Source organism: Bombus affinis, unplaced genomic scaffold (assembly GCF_024516045.1).
Source record: "Bombus affinis isolate iyBomAffi1 unplaced genomic scaffold, iyBomAffi1.2 ctg00000059.1, whole genome shotgun sequence".
Classification (NCBI taxonomy): domain Eukaryota; kingdom Metazoa; phylum Arthropoda; class Insecta; order Hymenoptera; family Apidae; genus Bombus; species Bombus affinis.
The window spans coordinates 508094-530193 of NW_026108820.1; the positions used below are offsets into that span (position 1 = coordinate 508094).

General features: G+C 37.6%; 1 protein-coding gene and 1 long non-coding RNA gene across 12 annotated transcripts in view; one reads left to right on the forward strand and one right to left on the reverse strand.

Annotated features, from left to right (window-relative positions):
- Window positions 1-3216: 3216 nt before the first annotated feature.
- The window catches only part of LOC126926808 (A disintegrin and metalloproteinase with thrombospondin motifs 3-like), a 163004-nt gene continuing 144120 nt past the window's right edge, over window positions 3217-22100 (forward strand). Inside the window, exons 1-4 of one of the 11 annotated variants that reach the window (XR_007714890.1) lie at window positions 3217-3517; window positions 4172-4296; window positions 4765-4857; window positions 5492-5617. Coding sequence is in view for 1 of the 11 variants with exons in the window: in XM_050743187.1 (XP_050599144.1) it covers window positions 4780-4857 (78 nt within the window). In the remaining 10 variants the exon portion in view is untranslated. Of the gene's footprint in view, window positions 3518-4171; window positions 4297-4764; window positions 4858-5010; window positions 5182-5491; window positions 5624-15043; window positions 15439-22100 lie in introns of those variants that run through there. The other 10 variants (XR_007714891.1, XR_007714892.1, XR_007714898.1 and 7 more) reach the window with 10 other exon arrangements.
- Window positions 15828-21819, reverse strand: LOC126926906 (uncharacterized). The gene is made up of 2 exons (XR_007715009.1): window positions 21598-21819; window positions 15828-15887 (listed from the first exon to the last, which is right to left on the reverse strand). It is a non-coding gene; the product is annotated as an uncharacterized LOC126926906 (long non-coding RNA).

The following is a 22100-nucleotide window of genomic DNA, read 5'->3' on the forward strand; positions in this document are numbered from 1 at the left end:
CGCGAGTTCCTTCGTCGTCGTGACGATATGCGAAGAAGAAGTGTACGCCTTGATGTTGATCGGGCAGAGATCGTTCTTCGTTCAGCCGCTGACGAATGGCCAGCATGTGATGTTTCAGCCGAAAAACGAAAAGTGGTGGTCGATCAGGAATAATTCGAGCTTCGTGTCTGTGAATCCGGAAAATCCTGCAGGTGAGAAGGATCGTTATCGCGATGGCTTTTCATCTTTCGTTAGACGGTTGGATGTAGGTGATTGGTTGATCGATTTACCGACTTCCTTGCCAATTATGTTGTAAGCTTCTTAATTTGCGATCCGCCGTTAATTGCTTCTTCTATTCTAAAATTGACTCTGATCGTGATACTGTAAGAACTGATAGCGTCGATATTATAATACCATACACAGAGTATGAGAGTAATCGTAGTACAAACGAATATATATATATATATATATATATATATATATATATTCGGTTTAATAAATTTAATTTAATAAATTTAAACCGTCAAACAGGGAGGGCTTAATCTGCAGGCAAAAAGGAGAAAAAGAAATAATCATTTACAAAGCGAACGACCATTAGCTAATTCCAATTTAAAAATATAGCTAAAGTCAAAGTCATTTTGAACAAATGTTTCCTGTACGCGTTATCGTTTGGCATGGACGAACGTCTCGGACGTTGATGTCCGTACATTTATATATATATATATATATGCAGTTCTGATAGTCATTTTCAACTCGCACAGAGAAGAAACATCACTGAGGCTACCTCGAATTAAATTCGCGTATCAAGTAACAGGATAGATACGATTCATACGAAGCTTTGCGTCGTTATTCGAGGTAGGAAAAGCTTTAGCAGTGATATCGAGAAAAGCGAAACTACGAAATCATCGCTGTCGTCGAGACAGAAATTGCTGCGAATATCGCGGAAAGCAGAGCGACGGTAAAGAGTATTACAGGAAAAAGTTGTTCGGAATATTAGCCTTGGCAAACATATTTCAAAGCCGTTGAATATGGCGAGATTGTCCGCTTTGTAAATATTTACCGAAAAACATGTCGTACGAAGCTGGGCAATAAACGCGTTTTTCCACAGTTACAAACAAGTATCGTACGTATGAAACAAGTAACGACGAATTTTCCATTCCACGGCACGCGACAATTGACCGTATTATCAGCGTTTCGTCAGAGTTTCAAGAACTGCGTTTTCTTTTCTGTATTTATGGTTTCGCAACTGTAAAACGGAAGGTTTATTCTGGAGATGCGAGTTCGCGTGAACAACTAGCGCAACGAGTAAAAACACGCGGTTTTTGCAACTCGATCGAATTGTTAGCAACTGTGTGTACGAGATCGTATTACTCCCATCGTTGATCGATGTCAGGCTTCTATCCGAGCACACGGACAACGTTCTCCAACGACCAATCAAACATACCAGATAATAATTTTTCATTGTATCATTATTGTAGCTATTAACGACACGGGCTTGTTGTCGCATGATGAAAAGCATGCAACTGCGCTGACACGATAATACAGCGAACTTTTGCACGCTGCGATGGAAAACGCGTCGTTACCTGTTTCGTACGAACGATACTCGTTTGTAATTCTGTAAAGAAACGTCCGTTGACGAACATTATATAAAGTTCTTCCTTCTTCTTCTTCTTGTCTGTAAATCAACTACTTACAATTTGACGGTTTAAATTTGGCACACCCCGTATATACAGGATGCAACGGAACAATGTCTGAAAGCGAGAACAACGCGAATCCTTGTGGAAAAATGAAGAAAAAGTATAGGATAAAACGTTCTCATTTTCGACTTGGAGAATCGAGTCTGAAAATTTATCAAGTATACTCGAACTGTATCTGAATATCGGTTCGAATAATAAATTTATTTAATTATATAATTAATTTATTACAAAGGAAATACAATCTGGATGTGAATGTTAAATGGAAACAAATTTTGCTAAGTTGAAAATCGATCGTATCGTAATTACCACGACTCGTTGTTTACAGATTAAAAATCTGTTTTACGAATACGAGGAGCTATATATCTACTATTATTAATCAATTTTTATGAAAAATTTCGTACGATGCGCGGATAAATTCTAATTTGATAAATTGTTGGAAACGTGGAAAATTGAATGCAATAAAATTACGTGGCACGGTTTACACGGTTGCAACTTTATGACCCACTTAGGTCAAGTAGCAATGAAATTTATTGCATATATCGGAAATTCAAGGCACGTAATTGGCAGTTTATAAACAAATTATTTGTTCTCTTAATTAAATTGCCCGCGTCGAAAGCTGTGAAACGTTTTTGTATCGAAATCGAAGAATCCAACATCGCGATCCTATGAATCGAAGAATGCGACGTAAATGTTCGAAGTATGGTTGAGAAACGATAGAAAATTCCAAGTGTTACGCTGTATTTCTCGTTCGATTTAAATCGAAATTTTAATGAGGAACAGCGCCGATTGATATTTAAAAGTGAAACGGTTAAGAGCAACGATACAGGTTTTGTTAAAAGCAATTGGTCTATTTACCTCGCTGTTTAAACGGGTTTGTTTGACGTTACTTTGATCAATTTCCATTGACACTTTTATAGATAGCATTCTTTTTTACGGATGGAAAGCCGTCTGATGGAAATTTGTCTGAAATGTCCGTCGTAAAATTGCATTTTCGCGGGCAACAGAAAACAATGGAATTTTGTACAAAAGCGCAATACTTTAATTAGCGCAAAATTCCATTTTCCCCGCTGGGAAATTGAATTTTCTATTAAAGCGTGATACGTTTAATCAGCGGTGGCGTAAATTCAACAAACTAACAACTGGAATATTGACTTGTCACAATTTTGTGACACCGTATATGTCGTTGATATGTTCCAGTCTGGTCGTATTTACAATTTCAGAAATTTTGCAACTATTTTTTCATTTTATCCGTAACGAGAATAGCGAAGATAAGACAGGCAAACGTGGTAAAACGTTGATAATTCGGTTACAGGGAAATCGAATAAATTTGAAGTTGTAGAAAGTAAGAGAAAGTCGAAACGAAGCAAACGCGATTCCTTAAGCCACGATGTTCAGGGATTTTATAATCTTTCCGGTGACGTCTTCGACGTGGAATATCCAAAAGCTGAGAAATTGATTCTATACGATGAAAAAGACGATGTCTCCACAGAATACAACGATACAATGGTGGAAGAATTATCGATCGACGTAAATCCTGTTGAGAAATGCTCAGTTGGTATGACCGCTAGTTACTAAAAGGTTACTAGGGTTATGTTGGTACGACTCCTAACGACGCTCTTTTGTCATAGGAGTCGACCACGCCTTAATTGCTAAGACGCATTGGGAGAGTTTAGACGTTTGCTGTGTGATTTGGTGTTTTGTATAAGAGAGAAAATAAAAGGTGTGATAACCAATCCGAGTGGATCCGAGATTGATTATCAACCCCAACCTATATAAAATAACAAATCCCGAGGAAATTGGATACTTCTCTGGTCCTAAATGGCAAAGGAACAGATTATCAAGTAAGTCAAATATTTTTCCAAATGCCATTCTTGTACAATCGTTGCTTTTCTACTTACCACGTACAATATAGCGGTTAATAAATTAACGAATCATCGAATATTACTGAAAGAAAGAAATTGTACTGACATTCCAATCTATCGTGTACAAAAGTAATAATAACAGCATGTAATATAAGAATAGCTTACCTTCAGCCTTAAAAGGAACTCGGTTTACAATTATTCTCCCTATTGCGTTCCACTCTCGCTTGATCTTCTACACGTTCATCTATATTTCGCTGTTTTTAATTTATTTTATTATTCCCTGTCTATTACACATATGTATATTGTCCATTGCACGAATCTTTATCTATCTTGCCTAATTTAATGTAAAAAAATAGAAAAATAGACAAATTTGCTGGAGGAATACGTTTACCAAAATTTGTCAAGAATTTTAAAGAAATTTGCAGGATGAAATTCACGGTGATACCGAATTGATATTTTTGAAATTATACTTTTGAAATAATTATTTATATCATAATAATTATTCCACGAATACTTGCTCGTAGATATTAATTTATGCTTTTAATAATCATGCGTTTAAGCTATCAAGTCGAGTCGAGTAGACTTTCTAATTTCGTGGAAGATAAGTCGATTTCTAAGATAAGTCATTTCTAGAGAAAAGACCAACTGCTAAGGATTCGCCGCCACGATGGCTAGAGCTTGGAATAGCTGCTGATTACTCCGTGGTAGATTTTCATGGAATTCGAGTACAGCAATATATCTTGGCTCTTTTAAACATCGTAAGTAATACCAAACGAAATTCTGTTATTATACTTAGATATAGAATACCTTCTCCTACATATGTACGCGAGCAACCGGGAAACATAGGGCAGAGTTATGCGTATCTCTGTATTTTCAAGGTACGCTACTTGCTTTCAAACATCTCGATCGTATATTCGGATGGAAGCTCTGTATTTTCTGTTTACACTGTTCAAAGCTTACACGTATCTTTTAAAAAGTTCAGCGAATAATTTATCCGTAATGGAATTTTGTAATCGATTAATTTCAGCCATTCGGTAATTGGTTTTCCAATGCTGTTGAGATTAATAACGTACATTTCCTAAGATAAATATAACGAATAAAATTAATTTTTTAGGAAAATTATATAAGATACGATGTATTTACGAGAGTTTTGAATAATAATTTATTTGTAAGGCTGTAATACTGTTTTAACGCCTGTTACATTTTCGTACGTATTTTAATCCTAGGTCAGTGCAATTTACATGGACCCATCGCTCGAATCCAACATGGTTCTAGTGATCGTACGAATGATTTTATACGCGGAAAAACGAGACGTTATGGTAAGCGATTTCCATTAAATTAAATCATTTAACTAAAGTAGTAACTATCTGAGATACGCATATGCGAGTGTCAATTATTTTATTTTCTACTTATCTGTACAGTGTATGGTATATAAATTATATAGGTCAAAATATCTGCGCATGACGTTTTAGGTCGATAAAATGCAACGAGTTCCATTTTGTTAAATTGGACAACCGTGAACGATCCCTTGGAAACAAATTTCCAAACAAACAATTTTCACGGATCATTGACAAACCTCGCATTTATCGTGTATCCGAAATATCTGTATAATCGACTATTAAACCTTTTTCATCTCTTAAGAATCTTAATTTAATGTTATAGACCTATGATAATATCATTGATATACGACACTTGCGATTCCTTTTACTTTTCTATTTCTGCTATTCTTCTCTGCTGTCGAATCAACATTTCAACATTTTTCAGGAAGATTAAAATACTAATAGCGTTACAAGTTACATTTGATTACAATCAACAACACGATTACTTGCACATATATTTATTATCATTGACGAATATTTATATATAGTATATAATGCATGATGTAATAATAAATATAATATATTCGTAATATTTGCTAGCTTTTATTAAGAAAATATTAATAAATCGTCGTAGGTCCGCCGTGGCGATGCCAGACGATCTCTCGAGAACGTGAACAAATGGAACAGAAAGATGCTGTCCTCGAAGGACGTAAATCACGATGTTGCTGTATGGTTGACGCGATTGGATATAGGAGGTCCTTCGAGATCGTGCGCGTTAAATCGAGACGAAGGCTTGACCAGCGCCTTTATCATCGCTCACGAAGTAGCACACATGTGAGTGTCCCACATGTTGAGATATCGTTGGTAAACTGAAATATTTATAACTGGCCTGGGTATTTACGCAGAGACCGTGTGTTATTTATTTATGCAAATACGTACTTGTACGAGAATAATTTGAAAAATGAAATCTCCATAGGAGAACTTATTATCTTTACCGAATATCACAACGAGTACTGTACTTTGAATCTGCCATAGATTTTTGCGTATTATGTGCGTTCTTGCATTCCTCCTTCCACCTACGATGGCTCTTAAACAAGAAACGATATCGTAACGAGAAATACAACCTAGCTGAGCGTCCACTTTGGTTCCACTAGTGTTGTCCCATACAACTTTGTGTTTGACCTCGCTATTAGGGGACTTTTTATCCAACGTTTCCTTCACCGCCTTCACTACCTTCGATTTATCGAACTTGAGACTTAAACTGGCCGTTACTAAATCTTCCGGCTTCTTCGACATCGGTTGGTGTCTCTTCGTGAACCAATTCGACGGTGCCATAAAGGTCGAAATAGCGGCTTTCGAGGATCCGCTAGGCTTACTTTTAGCTCCGTGCAATGTCGACACGTCGAAGCTATTGGAACGGAAGCTCTTCGATCGACTTCCTTTCTGTTCGGTCGTTTTTCCGGGCCAGTTTGATTTGCTATCGTCCCGCGAACTCGGCGCTTCCTCGCCGCATCGGTTGATTTCCGTCGCGGAAGACGCTAACGAGCTTAGGATCGATATCAGATCCGTATTAGAGCAGACAATGCCCGCAGCACCGGAAACGGATGCACTCGCGGCTCTTGGCAGTTCCGAGACGCGCTTTCGGAGAGAAGACGTCGGCGAAACCGACGGAGTAGGCATTTCAGAGAATCGTTGTTTCGGCTGTTGAGTGTAACGTTGAGCGGAACTGTTACCCTCCAGCGGCTGTATTTCGTACACTTGCTCCGTCGACGTCCTGTACATCCTTAAGCGCACCTGGCAAACGGATTGCTTTTATTCGAAAGACAGTTTCTCTTTTATCATAATTCGTGCGTTATGATACATGTTTCGATGATTGAGCCGTTAAGCGTGACAAAGCGATGGAATTGTTTTGCACAGAAATTCTTCAACACGTTGAGTGTTTAGGTGTTTAGGTGTTTAGGTGTTTAGGTACGCAAATAGACTAGAATATTTTGCAAGAATGAAATGTCTTGGTATGGTACGCTTTAATCTATCTATCCAAGTCAAAATAAGTATAAAAATCGCGTGGCAATCAACATATTTAAAAAAAAAAAGAAAAAGAAAAGGAGAAACAGATGCTTCTGATTGTTTAGTGCATTTTCATAAAATCTTCTAAATGTTTAATTCTCATAGAATAAAAGGGAGAGCATACGTTTGAATCTCAGCAGATTTTATTAATTCTTTCAAACCATAAATATAATATGCGTATTACATCAACTTTAGTTCATACATGTAACAACATATTATTCTGCACGTAACAGTTACATTTAATGAAACATTTATTTATCCAGTAAATCCATATTCTCTATTAAACGTTCGTTTATTAATAAAACTACCATAATCGTCCACGCATTGTTCGCTTCCTTAATTATTTTTCAAAGTATAACGATAATCAATGATGCAACAGAAATATCACGTAACATCCCAACAATCTTACATGAGATTTTAGCTGTTTTTACTATACAAATTAAGTCATTATTAAAATAAGTCATTATAATAATATATATATGTCGGAGATGAAAGAATACCGGAACCTTCCCTTTGGAACTTTGGGAAGACCCCTAGTATTGAAATTTAGATTTCACCATAGCCATATTAAGAAACTGTTGTCATTCGATCCGACTGTATTTATTTGAGATTTATGATAGTGAGCTCGGGCTCGAGGCGACAATCAGTCGCCGAACGTAGCCGCGGTCAAAGGGATGAACGTTTTGTCTAACAAAGGCATGAAGTAATTCTATAGCTCTTCTTAAAAGAAATACTTGGGACAGGGCACGACGGTAAACGTTTCAATGGTTTCTGCCCCGTGGCTCGCCACACGCAGACTTTGTCCTTCGGGTAAGATGATTGCCAGATGCCAACGCATCTTCACAGTATATGTTTAGCTGGGCGAGGACCGGCTACGAATATTAAGTTTCAATTATACAAAGTCTTTCAAATAGACAAATAGCCTGTGCCCCAACTACGGGAAGATAAGAGAAATCTATCCTTCCACGAACGACGCTTCCCGCTAGCAACTTTTTCCAAGGACAGCTAATATCTTTCTCTAACCACCAACATGGAAATTGACCAATTAACAGCAACTTCAATTTCCCTCACCCTTCGAACGAAGACTTTTCTCCGCGAATCCGATGATCTCTTGGGACTCTCATGATCGTGCCCTTAGGCACACCCATCATAGATTTCTTCGACAGCGTCACCGCGACGGAGAGCCACTCTCTCTAGTGCCATCTCATCGGCAATCGACCTGTCTTTCGTATACGTAATAATTGCCCCTTGCTCTAACATACAGTGTAACTTAGACGCTAACGAAGGGTAAAGTTCGTCATCCCGTTGACCGCGGATTCGTTATTGAGCCTAGGATCATTGTCATTTGCTTCTCGAGTATCTAATTATCGCGATTACTTGTCCAATTCCATCATAGTCATATTTGCACTAGTAAATATCTCCTCTATTGCATAACGATCACGTCTAGCGCCAATAGGGATTCGTTTCACGCCCTTAAACCTAACTCTAATGTTAACGCCAACCCGACATATATATATATATATATATATACATACATATATATATTTTATACATACATACATATATCAATTTTTATACACACAATTATACATATTCATTTTCATTTAATATTTTCATTTAATAATTTAATATACCTTCGTCCCGCAAAGGCAAATAAATTCACGCATAACATTTCTCTTCAGCGGCATTGTTCTAGGATTGTATTTGTTGAAAGAAGGATAGCATTAAGCGCTGGAATAAAGAATGACGAATCGTTATTCTTTAACCATCGTACTTAGACTCATATTTATTGAGCTACTTGTATTTTAATCGAAGTCTAATATCCTCCATCTGTAGGCGTAAATATTACTGCCGTTGTTAATGTCATTTTAAGTTTTACTACTGGAAAGGACATTTAAGTTTGAAGGCAGGCAAGTCTACTGTTCTTAAAGCTGACATTTAGACATCTAAGATTTTTTGTGTCTTTATTGACAAAAATATATTTGACTTTGCATATCTAAAATAAAGGATTTGCGTTATCTAAAATAAATAGATCATCTTTCTTTAGAAAATTCAATGTGGTGAAATTAGAATATGAGATAAAAGAAATACTATGCATACTTATTGTTCTTCTTAAAAATTAAAGGAATACTCATAATCCTAAAACATCCTTTCTATGTTGTACTAGATATATATACAATTAAAATGTGTAATAATGTGAATGATAAACTAGTTCGAATAATTATTTTGCTTAAACGTAAGTTAATTGAAATCAGATGAATGTTATACACGCATTATACCGTGCATTATGAACTATTGATTGATTGATGCTCATATTTAATTATTAACGAGAAAATTAGAAAAATAAGATTGAATTTAATCTGTCCTTCTTATATTTATTAAGATGAGTTCTGGGGCTTGAAACACTCGAGATTAGAAATTTTGATTAATGTTTCACATTATGACTGGACGCTTGTTGTAATATCTTTTGTACGAGATACACTATACATACACAAGATCAAAATGGAATTTCGAAACGGTCGTATCGTTCAACAAAAATCTCTTTTATCTTTGATCCTCTTCATAAAAATGCAATTCTCCTTTACAGAACATCATATAACATTTATTGTACGATATATTGTTCAATTATATTTCGAAATTTTCAGCTTCGAATCTTTGTTTAATTATACTGTAGAATTAAATATCATGCGTTATTTAAATATAGAGATAGACTAAACTTTTGTCCACATTTATTAAAGCTGTATCAACTGAGATGTTTAAATTTGCGAAATTTCATGGACTTTTATATTTAATTTTTCATCATGAATCCCGCTTTGCGATACAATACATATTAGATTTATAATATCTTAAATTTACAGTACCAATGCTGATTTCATCTGAAACTATTTGTTTGCAAATGATATCTTTCTTCGTTGGAATTACCCTTCACTTATAAATTAATAATTATTAACATTGAACAGTATTGTTAAACTTCAATAAAAATAGGATCGATAACTATATGTTAGTTAAAGAAACTTCCTATTACAGGTATAACAAATCATATTGAATTTTGTTTAGAAAACAATAATAAAAATGGGTGTCTTTTTGTGAAAATAATTTACAGCATATCACTCGACTTATTCATATAAGAGACATTAGTTTGTTTAAATACCCTGTTGCACCCTTTTATTCATTTTCAACCCAATTTTTTCACAACATTAAAAAATATTTTAAGCCTGAAGAAAAACATGAAAAACTTCTTATTAGCATGATTTCATGCTAAACATCCTCTTAAGATATTATAAATCTTTCTTGTTTACTAAAACCAGAGCCTAACTGAAATATACGAGTATCGCAACAGGATTAATCGTAATACATGATTAAATACAAGCAATATGTAAGCTATATTTTTACTTTTTACTTCAGAAATAAATATTTCACCAGCATCGTCTTTAGCTTAAGGAAAATAAACTTGTGAAATTTAATTTAAAGCTTCGTAAAACATGGAAATGTTGCAGGATAACAAATCAGAAAAGATATATTAAATAAATCACAGTTCAGGTATCTATAACATGTGATTCTCTTAACAAATCTGTTTCATTCATCAAGCAACTGCAAAATTTCCGTAAAATCAGAAGCGGTTTCACAAATTATAGGCATTCGTAAACATGATAGATAAGAGTTAGTATCGCGGCGTTTTAGAGTATCTATGAGCGTAATATGGACAGTAAAAAGATGTATAATAAAAATAGTTCACTTTCCAAGCTATCACTAACATTGTAACGAATTATTATACATATAACGGCTCACGAAAGTACTCGGACGCTTACAGGAACTTTCCATGAATATTTTGTTGAAGCTTTTCATGAATTTCAAGATGCATTAGGCTGTCTCAAAAGTTTCTTTCGTTTTGTTCTATTACTACAAAATAGATCATACATAAATCGATAGAATAATATAAAACAAAAAGTGTCGTGCATCTATTATTTCCTTATGAAACGAAAGAAACTTTTGAAACAAATGTAAATAGGAATTATAAGATGCTTATTGATTACCATCGGTATTTGGACAGTTAATTATGTATTGTATAAATAAGTCACAATATTTTTAGTAGGAGCATTTTTACCCCTAATCAATCATATGTTTAAAAATACTCTTTACATTGTACATTAGTTTTTTGCTATGTGTACGTCTGCAATAAGCATCTTCTAGCTTCCATATATATATTTCCAAATTAGTCTCAATTTTTACCGGTGTAATCATGATAGACACGTCTCGTTACATTGAAGTGAAGTGAAGAAAAACACTTTTCATTCAAATACGTAAACACATAATATTCATAAATTTATGAGAACAATTTTGTCCGCAGGTATTTGGTAGCGCAATTGAGAAGATGTTTTTTTTTTTATTTATTAGAATATTTACAATCAATTCTCGTTGAGAATTTTCAGTAACTTAGTTTGGCGTGATACAATGACATGGATTATAATAGTTTTATATTGTTGGTTCTAGTAGAAACTAAGGATTTAATCTAGAGGGTATTTTCTTTTTAGTCTGCGGATCTGGTCCGTCGTGTCCAGTAGTTGGGTGACTAGTGGGTTGTTGTGGTTGTTGACTCTTGTTCATCGTGTTATATCTGCTTCTGAACTTGTGTATTTCATCTTTGACTGTAGATATTTTGAGGTCGCGGTGGATTGTTTCGTTGGTAACATACCAGGGTGCATTTAATAGGGATTTTAGCGTTTTCGATTGGAAGCGTTGGAGTATTTCAATGTTGGAATTACTTGCTGTTCCCCATAGTTGGATTCCGTAGGTCCAGACAGGTTTTATTACGGCCTTGTAGAGGGTTATTTTGTTCTGTATGTTTAGTTTGGAGCGTCGGCCCGTGAGCCAATAGAATTTTCTTAGTTTTTCCTTCAATTGCTTTGATTTCTCTGAGATATGTTTTTTCCAAGTTAGCCTCCTGTCCAGGGTCATGCTCAGGTATCTTACGGAGTCCTTGCTTGGGATTATTGCGTTGTTAATGGTGACCTGGGGGCAGGTTTGTTTTCGGAGCGTGAAGGTTACACGGGAGGATTTTTTTCGTTTATTTTAAAACCCCATTTTTGGAACCACTTTTCCATGGAGTCGAGACTTCGCTGGAGAGTGGATGAGGCAATTGCCGGGTCTGCGTGTGTAGCTAATAGTGCTGTGTCGTCGGCAAATGTTGCTATTGTTACCTCGTTTGATATAGGTAAGTCGGCAGTGTAGATGGAGAACAGTAGGGGTCCGAGGACACTACCTTGGGGTATGCCGGATTCTATTGGGAATGTTGCGGAAGAGGCGCCTAGGCATTTAACTATGAATTGTCTGTTGGTTAGGTAGGATTTTAAGATGGAGTAGTATGGATGGGGTAGGATCTTTTTGATCTTGTAGAGTAGCCCTTCATGCCATACTTTGTCGAATGCCTGTTGGATGTCTAGGAATACCGCTGAACAGTATTTTTTCTTTTCAAGGGTTTGGCTGATCATGTGGGTTATGCAGTGGATTTGCTCTACTGTTGAGTGTTGTTTTCGGAAGCCGAATTGGTGGTCTGGGAGTGTTTTCAATTCTTCTAGGAGTGGGAGGAGACGATTCGTGAGCATTCTCTCGAATAGTTTAGACAGGGTAGGTAAAAGACTGATTGGGCGATAGGAGGTGGTTTCATATATTGGTTTAAATCCCGGGTTTAGGGATGAGGGTGATTAGTGAGATTTTCCAAGCCTTGGGAATGTGTTGAAGGCGGAGGATAGCGTTGAATATTGATGCGACGAGTGCAATTCCTTTTATGGGAAGTTCCTTGATTGCTTTATTTCCTATTAGGTCGTGACCTGCTGCTTTCTTGGGGTTTAGGCGATTGATTGCTTGTATAATCTCTGCAGAAGTGAAGGGCTCAATAGGAGGGGACATTTGGAAGGGAGTGTGCAGGTGTTCGGTAACGTCTGCAGCAGCTACGGAGGAATAGGGTTTGAATACTTCAGACAAGTGTTTGGCAAGTAGGTTGGCTTTTTCTATAGGGCTACGCGCCCATCCGCCTTGCGGGCGGCGGATTGGAGGTATTATTTGTGGGGGGCGCGTGAGTTTCCTGGAGGCCTTCCATAGTGAGTAGTTGGAGTCGGCTGTGGGGGACAAGCTGGCGAGATATTTGTGAAAACAGTCATTATTGTAGTTTTTTATGGTTTTGGATAGTTTTCTAGTTGCGTTGTTTAGTTTGCGTTTGTCCTCCGGTGTTCTATGGGTCTGCCATACTCTTCTTAGTCTACGTTTTTCTGCTATTTTTTTTAATATGTACTGGGGATATTCGTGTTTGCTGATGGACGTTATTGCCGGTGTGGAGTAGCGGATAGCGTTTATTATGCACGTGTTTAGGTATTCCGTGGCTGCTTCGATTTCTTCATTGGTTTTTAGTGAAGTTGAGGCTGAAGTTGTGTGTGTGAAGATTTCTCTAAAGAGCTGCCAGTTGGTGTGTTGGTTATGAATGGAGCCATTAGGTGTATTCTCGATGATTGTTGAAATGACTGTTACTATCACGGGGGAATGGTCGGAGGAGAGATCAGCCGAGGAATTGATTTGGACGTGTCTTGACGAGATATTTATAGTTATGAGGAAATCAAAGAGATCGTGTATTTTGTTTGTGTCGGTGAGCCAGTGTGTGGGTTCGTATGTGGTAAGGTAGTTGAGGTTGTTGGTTATTATGCTGTTGAGGAGGTTTTTGCCTCTTACTGTAACCAGTCTGCTGCCCCATTGGGTGTGTTTGGCGTTGTAGTCTCCTCCGGCTATGAATCTATTGCCCAGGGTGTCCAGGAAGTTGTCAAAGTCTTCTTTGGCGATGGAGTGTCTGGGAGGGCAGTATACAGCTGAAGTGGTGATTGTACCATGACAGTCTTCTATTGCTACGTTTGTTGCTTGGAGGTAGTCTTTCTGGAATGGTGGAAGTTCGTAGTGCTTGATGTTTGATTTGATTATGATTCCGGTGCCGCCGTGGGCCTTTCCGCTCGGGTGTTGGGTGGTAGAAGTTGTAGCCGTGTATTTTGAGGTAGTTTTTGTCGGTGAAGTGGGTTTCGGATATGAGCATCACATCGATTTGCTGTTGTTTTAAGAATAGTTCTAGTTCAAATTTGTGCTGAGCTAGACCGTTGGCGTTCCACAGAGCTATTCGCATTGGTTTTATTTTGCTTCTGTGCGTATGAATTTGTCCATGAAGAGTGTGAGTAGTGACAGCAAGTTGTTAATTTGCTCAGTTTGCTTCTCGATAAGTTTTTCGAGTCTGGTAAAGTTGTCTGTGTTTTGTGGGGTGGGAATTGTATTTTCTGTGTGTACACTGTGTGTTTTCGAGTTGTTTACATTTCCTTGCGTTGCCTGCGCATAGGATACTGTTGGTGTGGTGAGTTTTTGGTGTTTAGGTTCTTGTGTGGTTATGTCCTTGGGTCTCAGTTTTGGATACTTTATATTATGTAGTGTTTTGTAGGCTGAGCATCCTTTGTAGTTCGCAGGATGCTCTCCTTGACAGTGGATACACTTGGCGGGGGTTTCCGGGGATTTAGTGCGTTGGTCAGTGGGGTGATTACCTGCACATTTTACGCACCGGAAGTTATGATTGCAGTATTTCTGCGTGTGGCCGTACCTTTGGCACCTTTTGCATTGTATTATTTCTTTCTTTACAAGAGGTGGCTCGAACTTAACTATGGAGTTCATCAGCCGATTGATGTTGTAGATTTCTTTGTTGTTTGTTTTTTGTTTTAAGTCTATAAAAAATAAGGATAGGAAAATAATAAACATGACTAATCTGAATAGTTTAATTGTCATCTTTATCCAAGACTCGCATAGTCAATCGAGCCATTTGGAAATCACATTGACCAACTCCAAAATTGAAAAGTAGAGAAAAGTAATTACAAGTATCGCAAGTGGTGAGACAATATGCGATAAAAGTGAAAAGATGAGCGTGGCGTTAAGCTCTAAGAAACTAGAGGTTTTGTGAGAATCAATCGTGTACTTGGACGATGAAATTGCGAAATTATGAGATTGTCCAAAGATGAAGTTGGTCAATTTGACTTTCGCCAGGCTCGATCGTCACTACGACAGTTCTCGCGTATCGAAACTATTTTGATGTTTGTGTGGACAGGTGAGACGAATGAGCGATCGTGGCGGAGAAGGATCAGGACATTCGGTCGTTACGATGGAATCAGTGTTACCGACTTTGTTTGGCCGTCGCGAATCAGCCGCCTGTTTTCCTTTTGGAGGCGTGACGAGAATATTACCAAATCGTCGAGACCCAGCGTCCAGAATGTCCGCACCACCGAGCGGTAGAAGAAGTACGCACTATCTTCGGTTGGACATTATGGACGACATCGCATACCTAAGAGCGAGGGAGGTAAGGATCTTTCGTTTATTTTTGTTGAAGTGGTCACCACTTCTAGGAAAACTCCACATCTGGTCTTTTTAGCTTTCTCAAGCGCTGAAGCCATCGACAGCATATAGACAAAGGAATAGCAGGGAGGCAGACCCAATACGGTAGACAGGCGACTCTATGAACGTTCTAAGAGAACGGATCTCCTTCGGCGTAAATGGCGCTCCTGATCGGCGAACGGCTGCAATATCCTAAATCTTTCTTTTCGACGGTTTCCTCGTCGATCGAAAAAAACTATTCGTCGAAGTGGACTATCTGTGGCTGATCTATTACGGTAGAAAGTGAAAAAGAATAAACGAAAGATCCTTACCTCCCTCGCTCTTAGGTATGCGATGTCGTCCATAATGTCCAACCGAAGATAGTGCGTATTTCCTCTACCGCTCGGTGGTGCGGACATTCTGGACGCTGGGTCTCGACGATTTGGTAATATTCTCGTCACGCCTCCAAAAGGAAAACAGGCGACTGATTCGCGACGGCCAAATAAAGTCGGTAACACTGATTCCATCGTAACGACCGAATGTCCTGATCCTTCTCCGCCACGATCGCTCATTCGTCTCACCTGTCCACACAAACATCAAGATAGTTTCGATACGCGAGAACTGTCGTAGTGACGATCGAGCCTGGCGAAAGTCAAATTGACCAACTTCATCTTTGGACAATCTCATAATTTCGCAATTTCATCGTCCAAGTACACGATTGATTCTCACAAAACCTCTAGTTCCTTAGAGCTTAACGCCACGCTCATCTTTTCATTTTTATCGCATATTGTCTCACCACTTGCGATACTTGTAATTACTTTTCTCTACTTTTCAATTTTGGAGTTGGTCAATGTGATTTCCGAATGGCTCGATTGACTATGCGAGTCTTGGATAAAGATGACAATTAAACTATTCAGATTGGTCATGTTGCTTCGTCAAACGATTTGAATTCAAGCAATTCGAAACCATTTTGTCAATGTGAACCTATTATTTTACCAATGTGAATCTGTAATTTTGCTTGAAATATCTTTCCAAGTTTTTATGATGATTCAGATTGGTCAAGTTACCTGAATCAAGCAACTATTTTCAAGTTACTTGAAACTATTTTGTTAACGTGTACAGTTGCTTGAATCAAGCAACTATTTTCAAGTAAGTTAAAATCATTTTGCCAATGTGAACCTGTAATTTTGTCTGAAATATCCTTCCAAGTTTTTATGATGATTCAGATTGGTCAAGTTACCTCAATCAAGCAACTATTTTCAAGTAACTTGAAACTACTTTATTAATGTGTGCAGTTGAGTGAAGCAAGTATTTTCAAATAACTCGAAGCTATTTTGTTAACGCGTACAGTTGCTTGAATCAAGCAACTATTTTCAAGTAAGTTGGAACTATTTTGTTAACGCGTACAGTTGCTTGAATCAAGCAACTATTTTCAAGTAACTCGAAACTATTTTGTCAGTGTGAAACTATATAGACACTAGTTAATTCCCATACACATGTATAATGTATAATGTATAAAAACAGAGCTATTTTTTCAGATCAGAAGGTACGATCAATCTTTTTCTTTAAATATATTATGCTGAAAAGATATAGAATGGATTCGGAAATACAAATAATTCCCTTTATTTAGCACACAACTGTTATACGTATATCTTATACTCTTAAGACCTCAAAAACCTACTCGCACGCACGCTTGTTGTCAACCGACTCTTCCAGATACTTCTAACGACTGGCTCTTGTCTTTTGTCTCAACCAAGACCCGGACGTCCTCTGATGCTTACACACACATTCACATGTACAGTGTAAATGTATCATATTCCCAACAATTGTATTGGAAAAATTTGAAATGGATCGGAAAATGTATATGGAAGTTACAGGACCTTTCTCGAAAATTATCGATAGTTCAAATATCAGGTTGTACAACAAAAGAGTCTTTCGTTTTATAAGAGAATAATAGACGCACGACGTTTCTTGTTTCCTTTATTTTATCGAACTACGTACGTTCCATTTTGTTCTATTAAGGTAAAGACCACGACATTTGACAGATTAGCTGTCGTGTTTGTATAAAGATGCATTGTCGTAAAAGACATATTCGTAGAGGAAAGACACTTTTGGGGCAACCTAATATTTGGCTGAACCTGACAAAACTGTACGCTTGTAATAAATAAAAAAAAAGCCTGCTACGCCCTTTCGATCATTTCAGCTCGAGTTATGTATGGGTCGACCCAATTACGTTCTTACAACGTTAGAGGATACCTTCGTTTTGAAGAAAATGAAAAAAGATCGCACATTTTCGTTTCAATTTTCTTGATTAAAAATCTTCTCCCAACGTTACAAATATGTTTTATTATCGCTAAAATAGGGACAGACTCGAAAGTACAAAAATTGAAGAGTCGCAACTGATGTAACGAACATAATCATGACAGTCGTGTCTCGTTGCAGCGTTAACGGGATTTCAAAATGTTTGGCATAGTACGCGATCCTACGCAAAATTTCCGCCAGCTCAGTGAAGTTTCGGCTATCCGAGTCTCGTATTATACGATGTGTTTCCAGCTTTCTCCTAACTGCGCGTTTTTTTTTCGAAATTTTAACGCCGGCACCGCGCGAACAAAGTAAATAGATTAATTGAACTTTTAATCGATCAAATAGTCAACTAAACTGAAACGCACGTACGATGTTAAGTTATCGAAATCAATTTTACGATTTTACCGTACGAACGCCGGTAACATCCGACCTTTCGGTATTTTCCGAGTTTTCTATTGTTCGTGTGATACGCGTCACCTCGGAACGATCATGATTATTCGAACACTTTCGCAAGCCATAATAAGATTATAGAAAAATGTACTTTGCTGTGAATACACGTTTCATCGGAGGAATCGAAATTTGTACAGGACGATGTAACGTCGTTCGAACGAAGCTGCGATAGACTTAAAGTTGGGCTGTACAATTTCTAGATTTATATTAATCCTATAGAACGAAAAGACCCAGAGCTCTATGAACGTTCTAAGAGAACGGATCTCCTTCGGCGTAAATGGCGCTCCTTATCGGCGAACGGCTACAATATCCTGAATCTTTCTTTTCGACGGTTTCCACGTCGATCGAGAGAAACTATTCGTCGAAATGGACTATCCGTGGCTGATCTATTACGGCAGAAAGTGAAAAAGAACGTAAACGAAGGAAATGGCCGACATAAAGGACGATAACTGTTAATTTAAACGTAATAGAACGAAAGAATACGACGTATTCGTTAAAGGATATTTAAGACAATTTAAATTAAAATCGATTTTCACACGACGTTCTTCGATTTTTTCCAGAACCAGATTATATCTATGATAACGTTTCGATAATATCGTTTTATGCAAAAGAAAGCCAATTATATGATTGAAAGAAGAAATTTGGATCAACGTATGGATATCCTCCTATTTCGTTGCACGAGTTGCGAATAACCTGTCGAATAATGATAAAGATAGAAACGAATATGACAAAGGCATAACGAAGGAACTAATATTCAGAATTTCGTGCGTTTAATTCCTCGAAAATTGCACTTTTAAACGCATCGGTCTCGCAGTTCAACCTGCCGGGAACAAAGAATTTTATCGGAAACATCGTTCTAACATTTCAATTTTACAAACGTTTCGCTCTGCTTCGTTAAATGCTGCGCGTATTTGGTAGATAGAAAATTATGCACATACGTTAAAACGTATAACGCGCAACAGGCAAGGATATACGCGTACGCGCTGCAAACGCGTTAAAAGCGAAAAATATCGCTGAAATTATTTTCCCATAATAAAGAAATCGTCGGGCCTCTTACGAATACAAAAGATAATTCGTTAAGATTATAGTGTCTATTAATTTTACCATAACGAGTTTAACAGAGCTTTCGAAACTAAAAGCTTTATCACAGACGATAAACCCTTTGAGTGCTGAATACTCACGGCCTATGTCGTCCGTACGGACGGCGCGTGTCTAGCGCTGACGATCGCTGTGGACGGAATACTTTTTCGTTAGACTGAACTCTGTTGATTAACTATTCAAAGCGCAAATCGTAATAAGTTATAGTAGTTTAAATGATTAAAATGAAAGAGATTTTAATTATTTATTATAAACATTGAAATTTACAGTTAACTAGAATTTGCGTAATAAACTAGAAAACTAAATTTAGTAAATATGTGAAATCCCTAGAGTTCATGTAGGATAGGGATTCTTTTTATTTTACGGGTTGTAAATTCGAGCTATCGCGGGGAGACGCGGTCGTTAGAATACGCGTCAACGGGAGTCGTAAATTCCCGTTACGATTAGAATAATCGACACCACGAATAGTTCGATCCCCGTATTTCGGTTAGGATAATCGGGGTGGTTAATGCGGTATAACACTGGGAGTCAGAGTTATAATAATGTATATTTCCAGCACTTTATACAATCACACAAAGTAGTAACGCCGTTGAAAAGATATAAACAATTAACAACTTTATCGCATGCAGATAATATAGATGTATACAATATAGAGCAATGCTCTTACAATTGAACTTAGTCTCTTGGTGGACGTAGCACGATATGATACTTAATAGAATAAGCGAATGTTTGGCAATGTCACGGATCGACTTGAATTGGCGTTCTGTTCAGAGTTAGACGTTAGGCGTTAGAATTTTGACTAGCTGGTCGCTCTTGCGTTGAGATGGAAGAAAGTTCAGTGTGGGTGTGCCCTTTTGCATGACGAACGCGGATTCGTTGTTCACACTTTTCGTTAAGAAAAGTGAGGGTAACGATCCGCGATGTCGATTGGTTATGCCCTACGCTGATACTTGAAGGCCTCCTACCATCGTGGTTGATAGGTGACCTTGTTCATGGAAAAACCTGATTGTTTTATTAGCTAGCTATTCGATTCTTCCCGATGGGTGCGTGTTCGCTTTCTCCGTATTTTTTCAGCGCGCCTAATAAACCCAAGGACCTCTCTAAAAACCAGATGTGCTTCGAAAATATGTTTGGCTTAAGAAATTCTTCAGGACAAAGGGGTTGAATGAAGACGCCTGTTGATACAATACAGTGACAGCGAAAGAATATATTGGGTCCTTAGGTTTATTGAGGGTCGGAGTGACGTTACGCAGGCCGCTGGCTGTCCGGTCGCGAGGGCTGGCATGCAGATGTTTAGGCGACGTAACACGGGTAGCACGACAGGCTGTGTTTAACGGAGAGATCGATACGGACGAGCAGTTGAAGAAGTACGTGTTCCCCAGACGGACGGACAGAGAGTTACATTAGAGAGACAGACAAGGTTATAGAATAGTTGTTTAAGATTGTAAAGACTGAAGATTTAAGATTTAAAGACTGAAGAAGAAAGATCGGTAGCTCAGGACGTTCAGGTAAACATTGCACCAAAGACTTATAATTTCCCGTTTAGATAATCATCGTTATTGATTGTTATAGACGCATATTAATTGTTGTTCATTTTTGTATTTTATCAAATCATTTCATAATAAAAAAAACTCGATTTTCAGACTTCAGAATCGAAATATTAAACTCCCAATAGACGATGAGACAGCAGCACTGATACCGATACGGATTCAAACTTCGTATTCCGAGACATTGTCTTAGAGGAAGCATAAATAACATCCACAAGAAAAACAAAGACGGAAATGGAGAAACTCAACGTGGACATGGAAAAACTTCTAGAGACCCTTTAAAGACGAGATAAGAGGGAAATAGTTGAAACAAACAACAATATAGAACGATTAGAAGGAACTCAGAAAGCCACAAACTGGATATCAGAGTATGAAGAGGAATGCAAAAAATACAAAATAAATGCGATGAAGAAAAGTCAAAGGTTTGAGAAAGTACCTAGGAAAAACAGCAAAAAGGTGGTACCAAACAAATCTACTGAAAGCTGGAGGACACAACTGGGAAGATTGGAAAGAAGCATTTATCAAAGCCTTTAAGAATAAAGGTTGGCCGGCAATACGATATGCTTACAACTGTAAATACCTTTCAGGTTCGTTCGTAGAATATGCAATAGAGAAAGAACGACTAATATTGGAAGTAAAAAGGGAAATGGATGAAGAGGTGAGGATACACCTGATTGTCATTGGATTACCTATCGAAGTCCAAGACAAAATCGAAAGCGATAATATACAGACAACAAATGACCTAATAGGAATATATTTAAATATATTATGCAAACGTTGGACAACGTTATGTTTTGTTAAGCTAACAGGATACACTAAAAGTACATTATCAAGAAAGGGGATGTGGCCCGTAAGCAAGTATGTTCTTCTAGATATGACCATCAGACAGTACCTGTGATGCGGTTATCCCGGAAGTACATTGCGGAGTCGGTAGAGAGCGTTTCCTGACCTCTCGCCAGGGAGACAATAGATGAGGATTTAAGGGTGTCGAATCGGGATCTATGCAACGCGGAGGCGACTCGTTCCTTCGCCCTTCCTCTTCCTCTTCGCCCGATGTGCTTTCCTCTATGACGATTTGAGGCTCGCCATAGTTTGCCACATTCACATTCGGGCTGCACAATTGTCTTCTCATCTTGATTTAGAAAACTCTCACTTGAGCATAAATAAAACGTTTCTTCGTTGAAACCGTATCATAGTGAAGAACGATCGAACAGTACAAAAGAATGAATAAAATTAAGTCACATTTTTATTAATTTTCTTTTGTATCTAAAAACAAATCTGATAGATTCAAAGATACAAGATCTTTGAAAATATCGTATGGAATTTAATACTAATTTAGTGTGCAATTAAAAAATTACTATACTATTTTGTTTCTCCTATATACGTGTTGGAGAT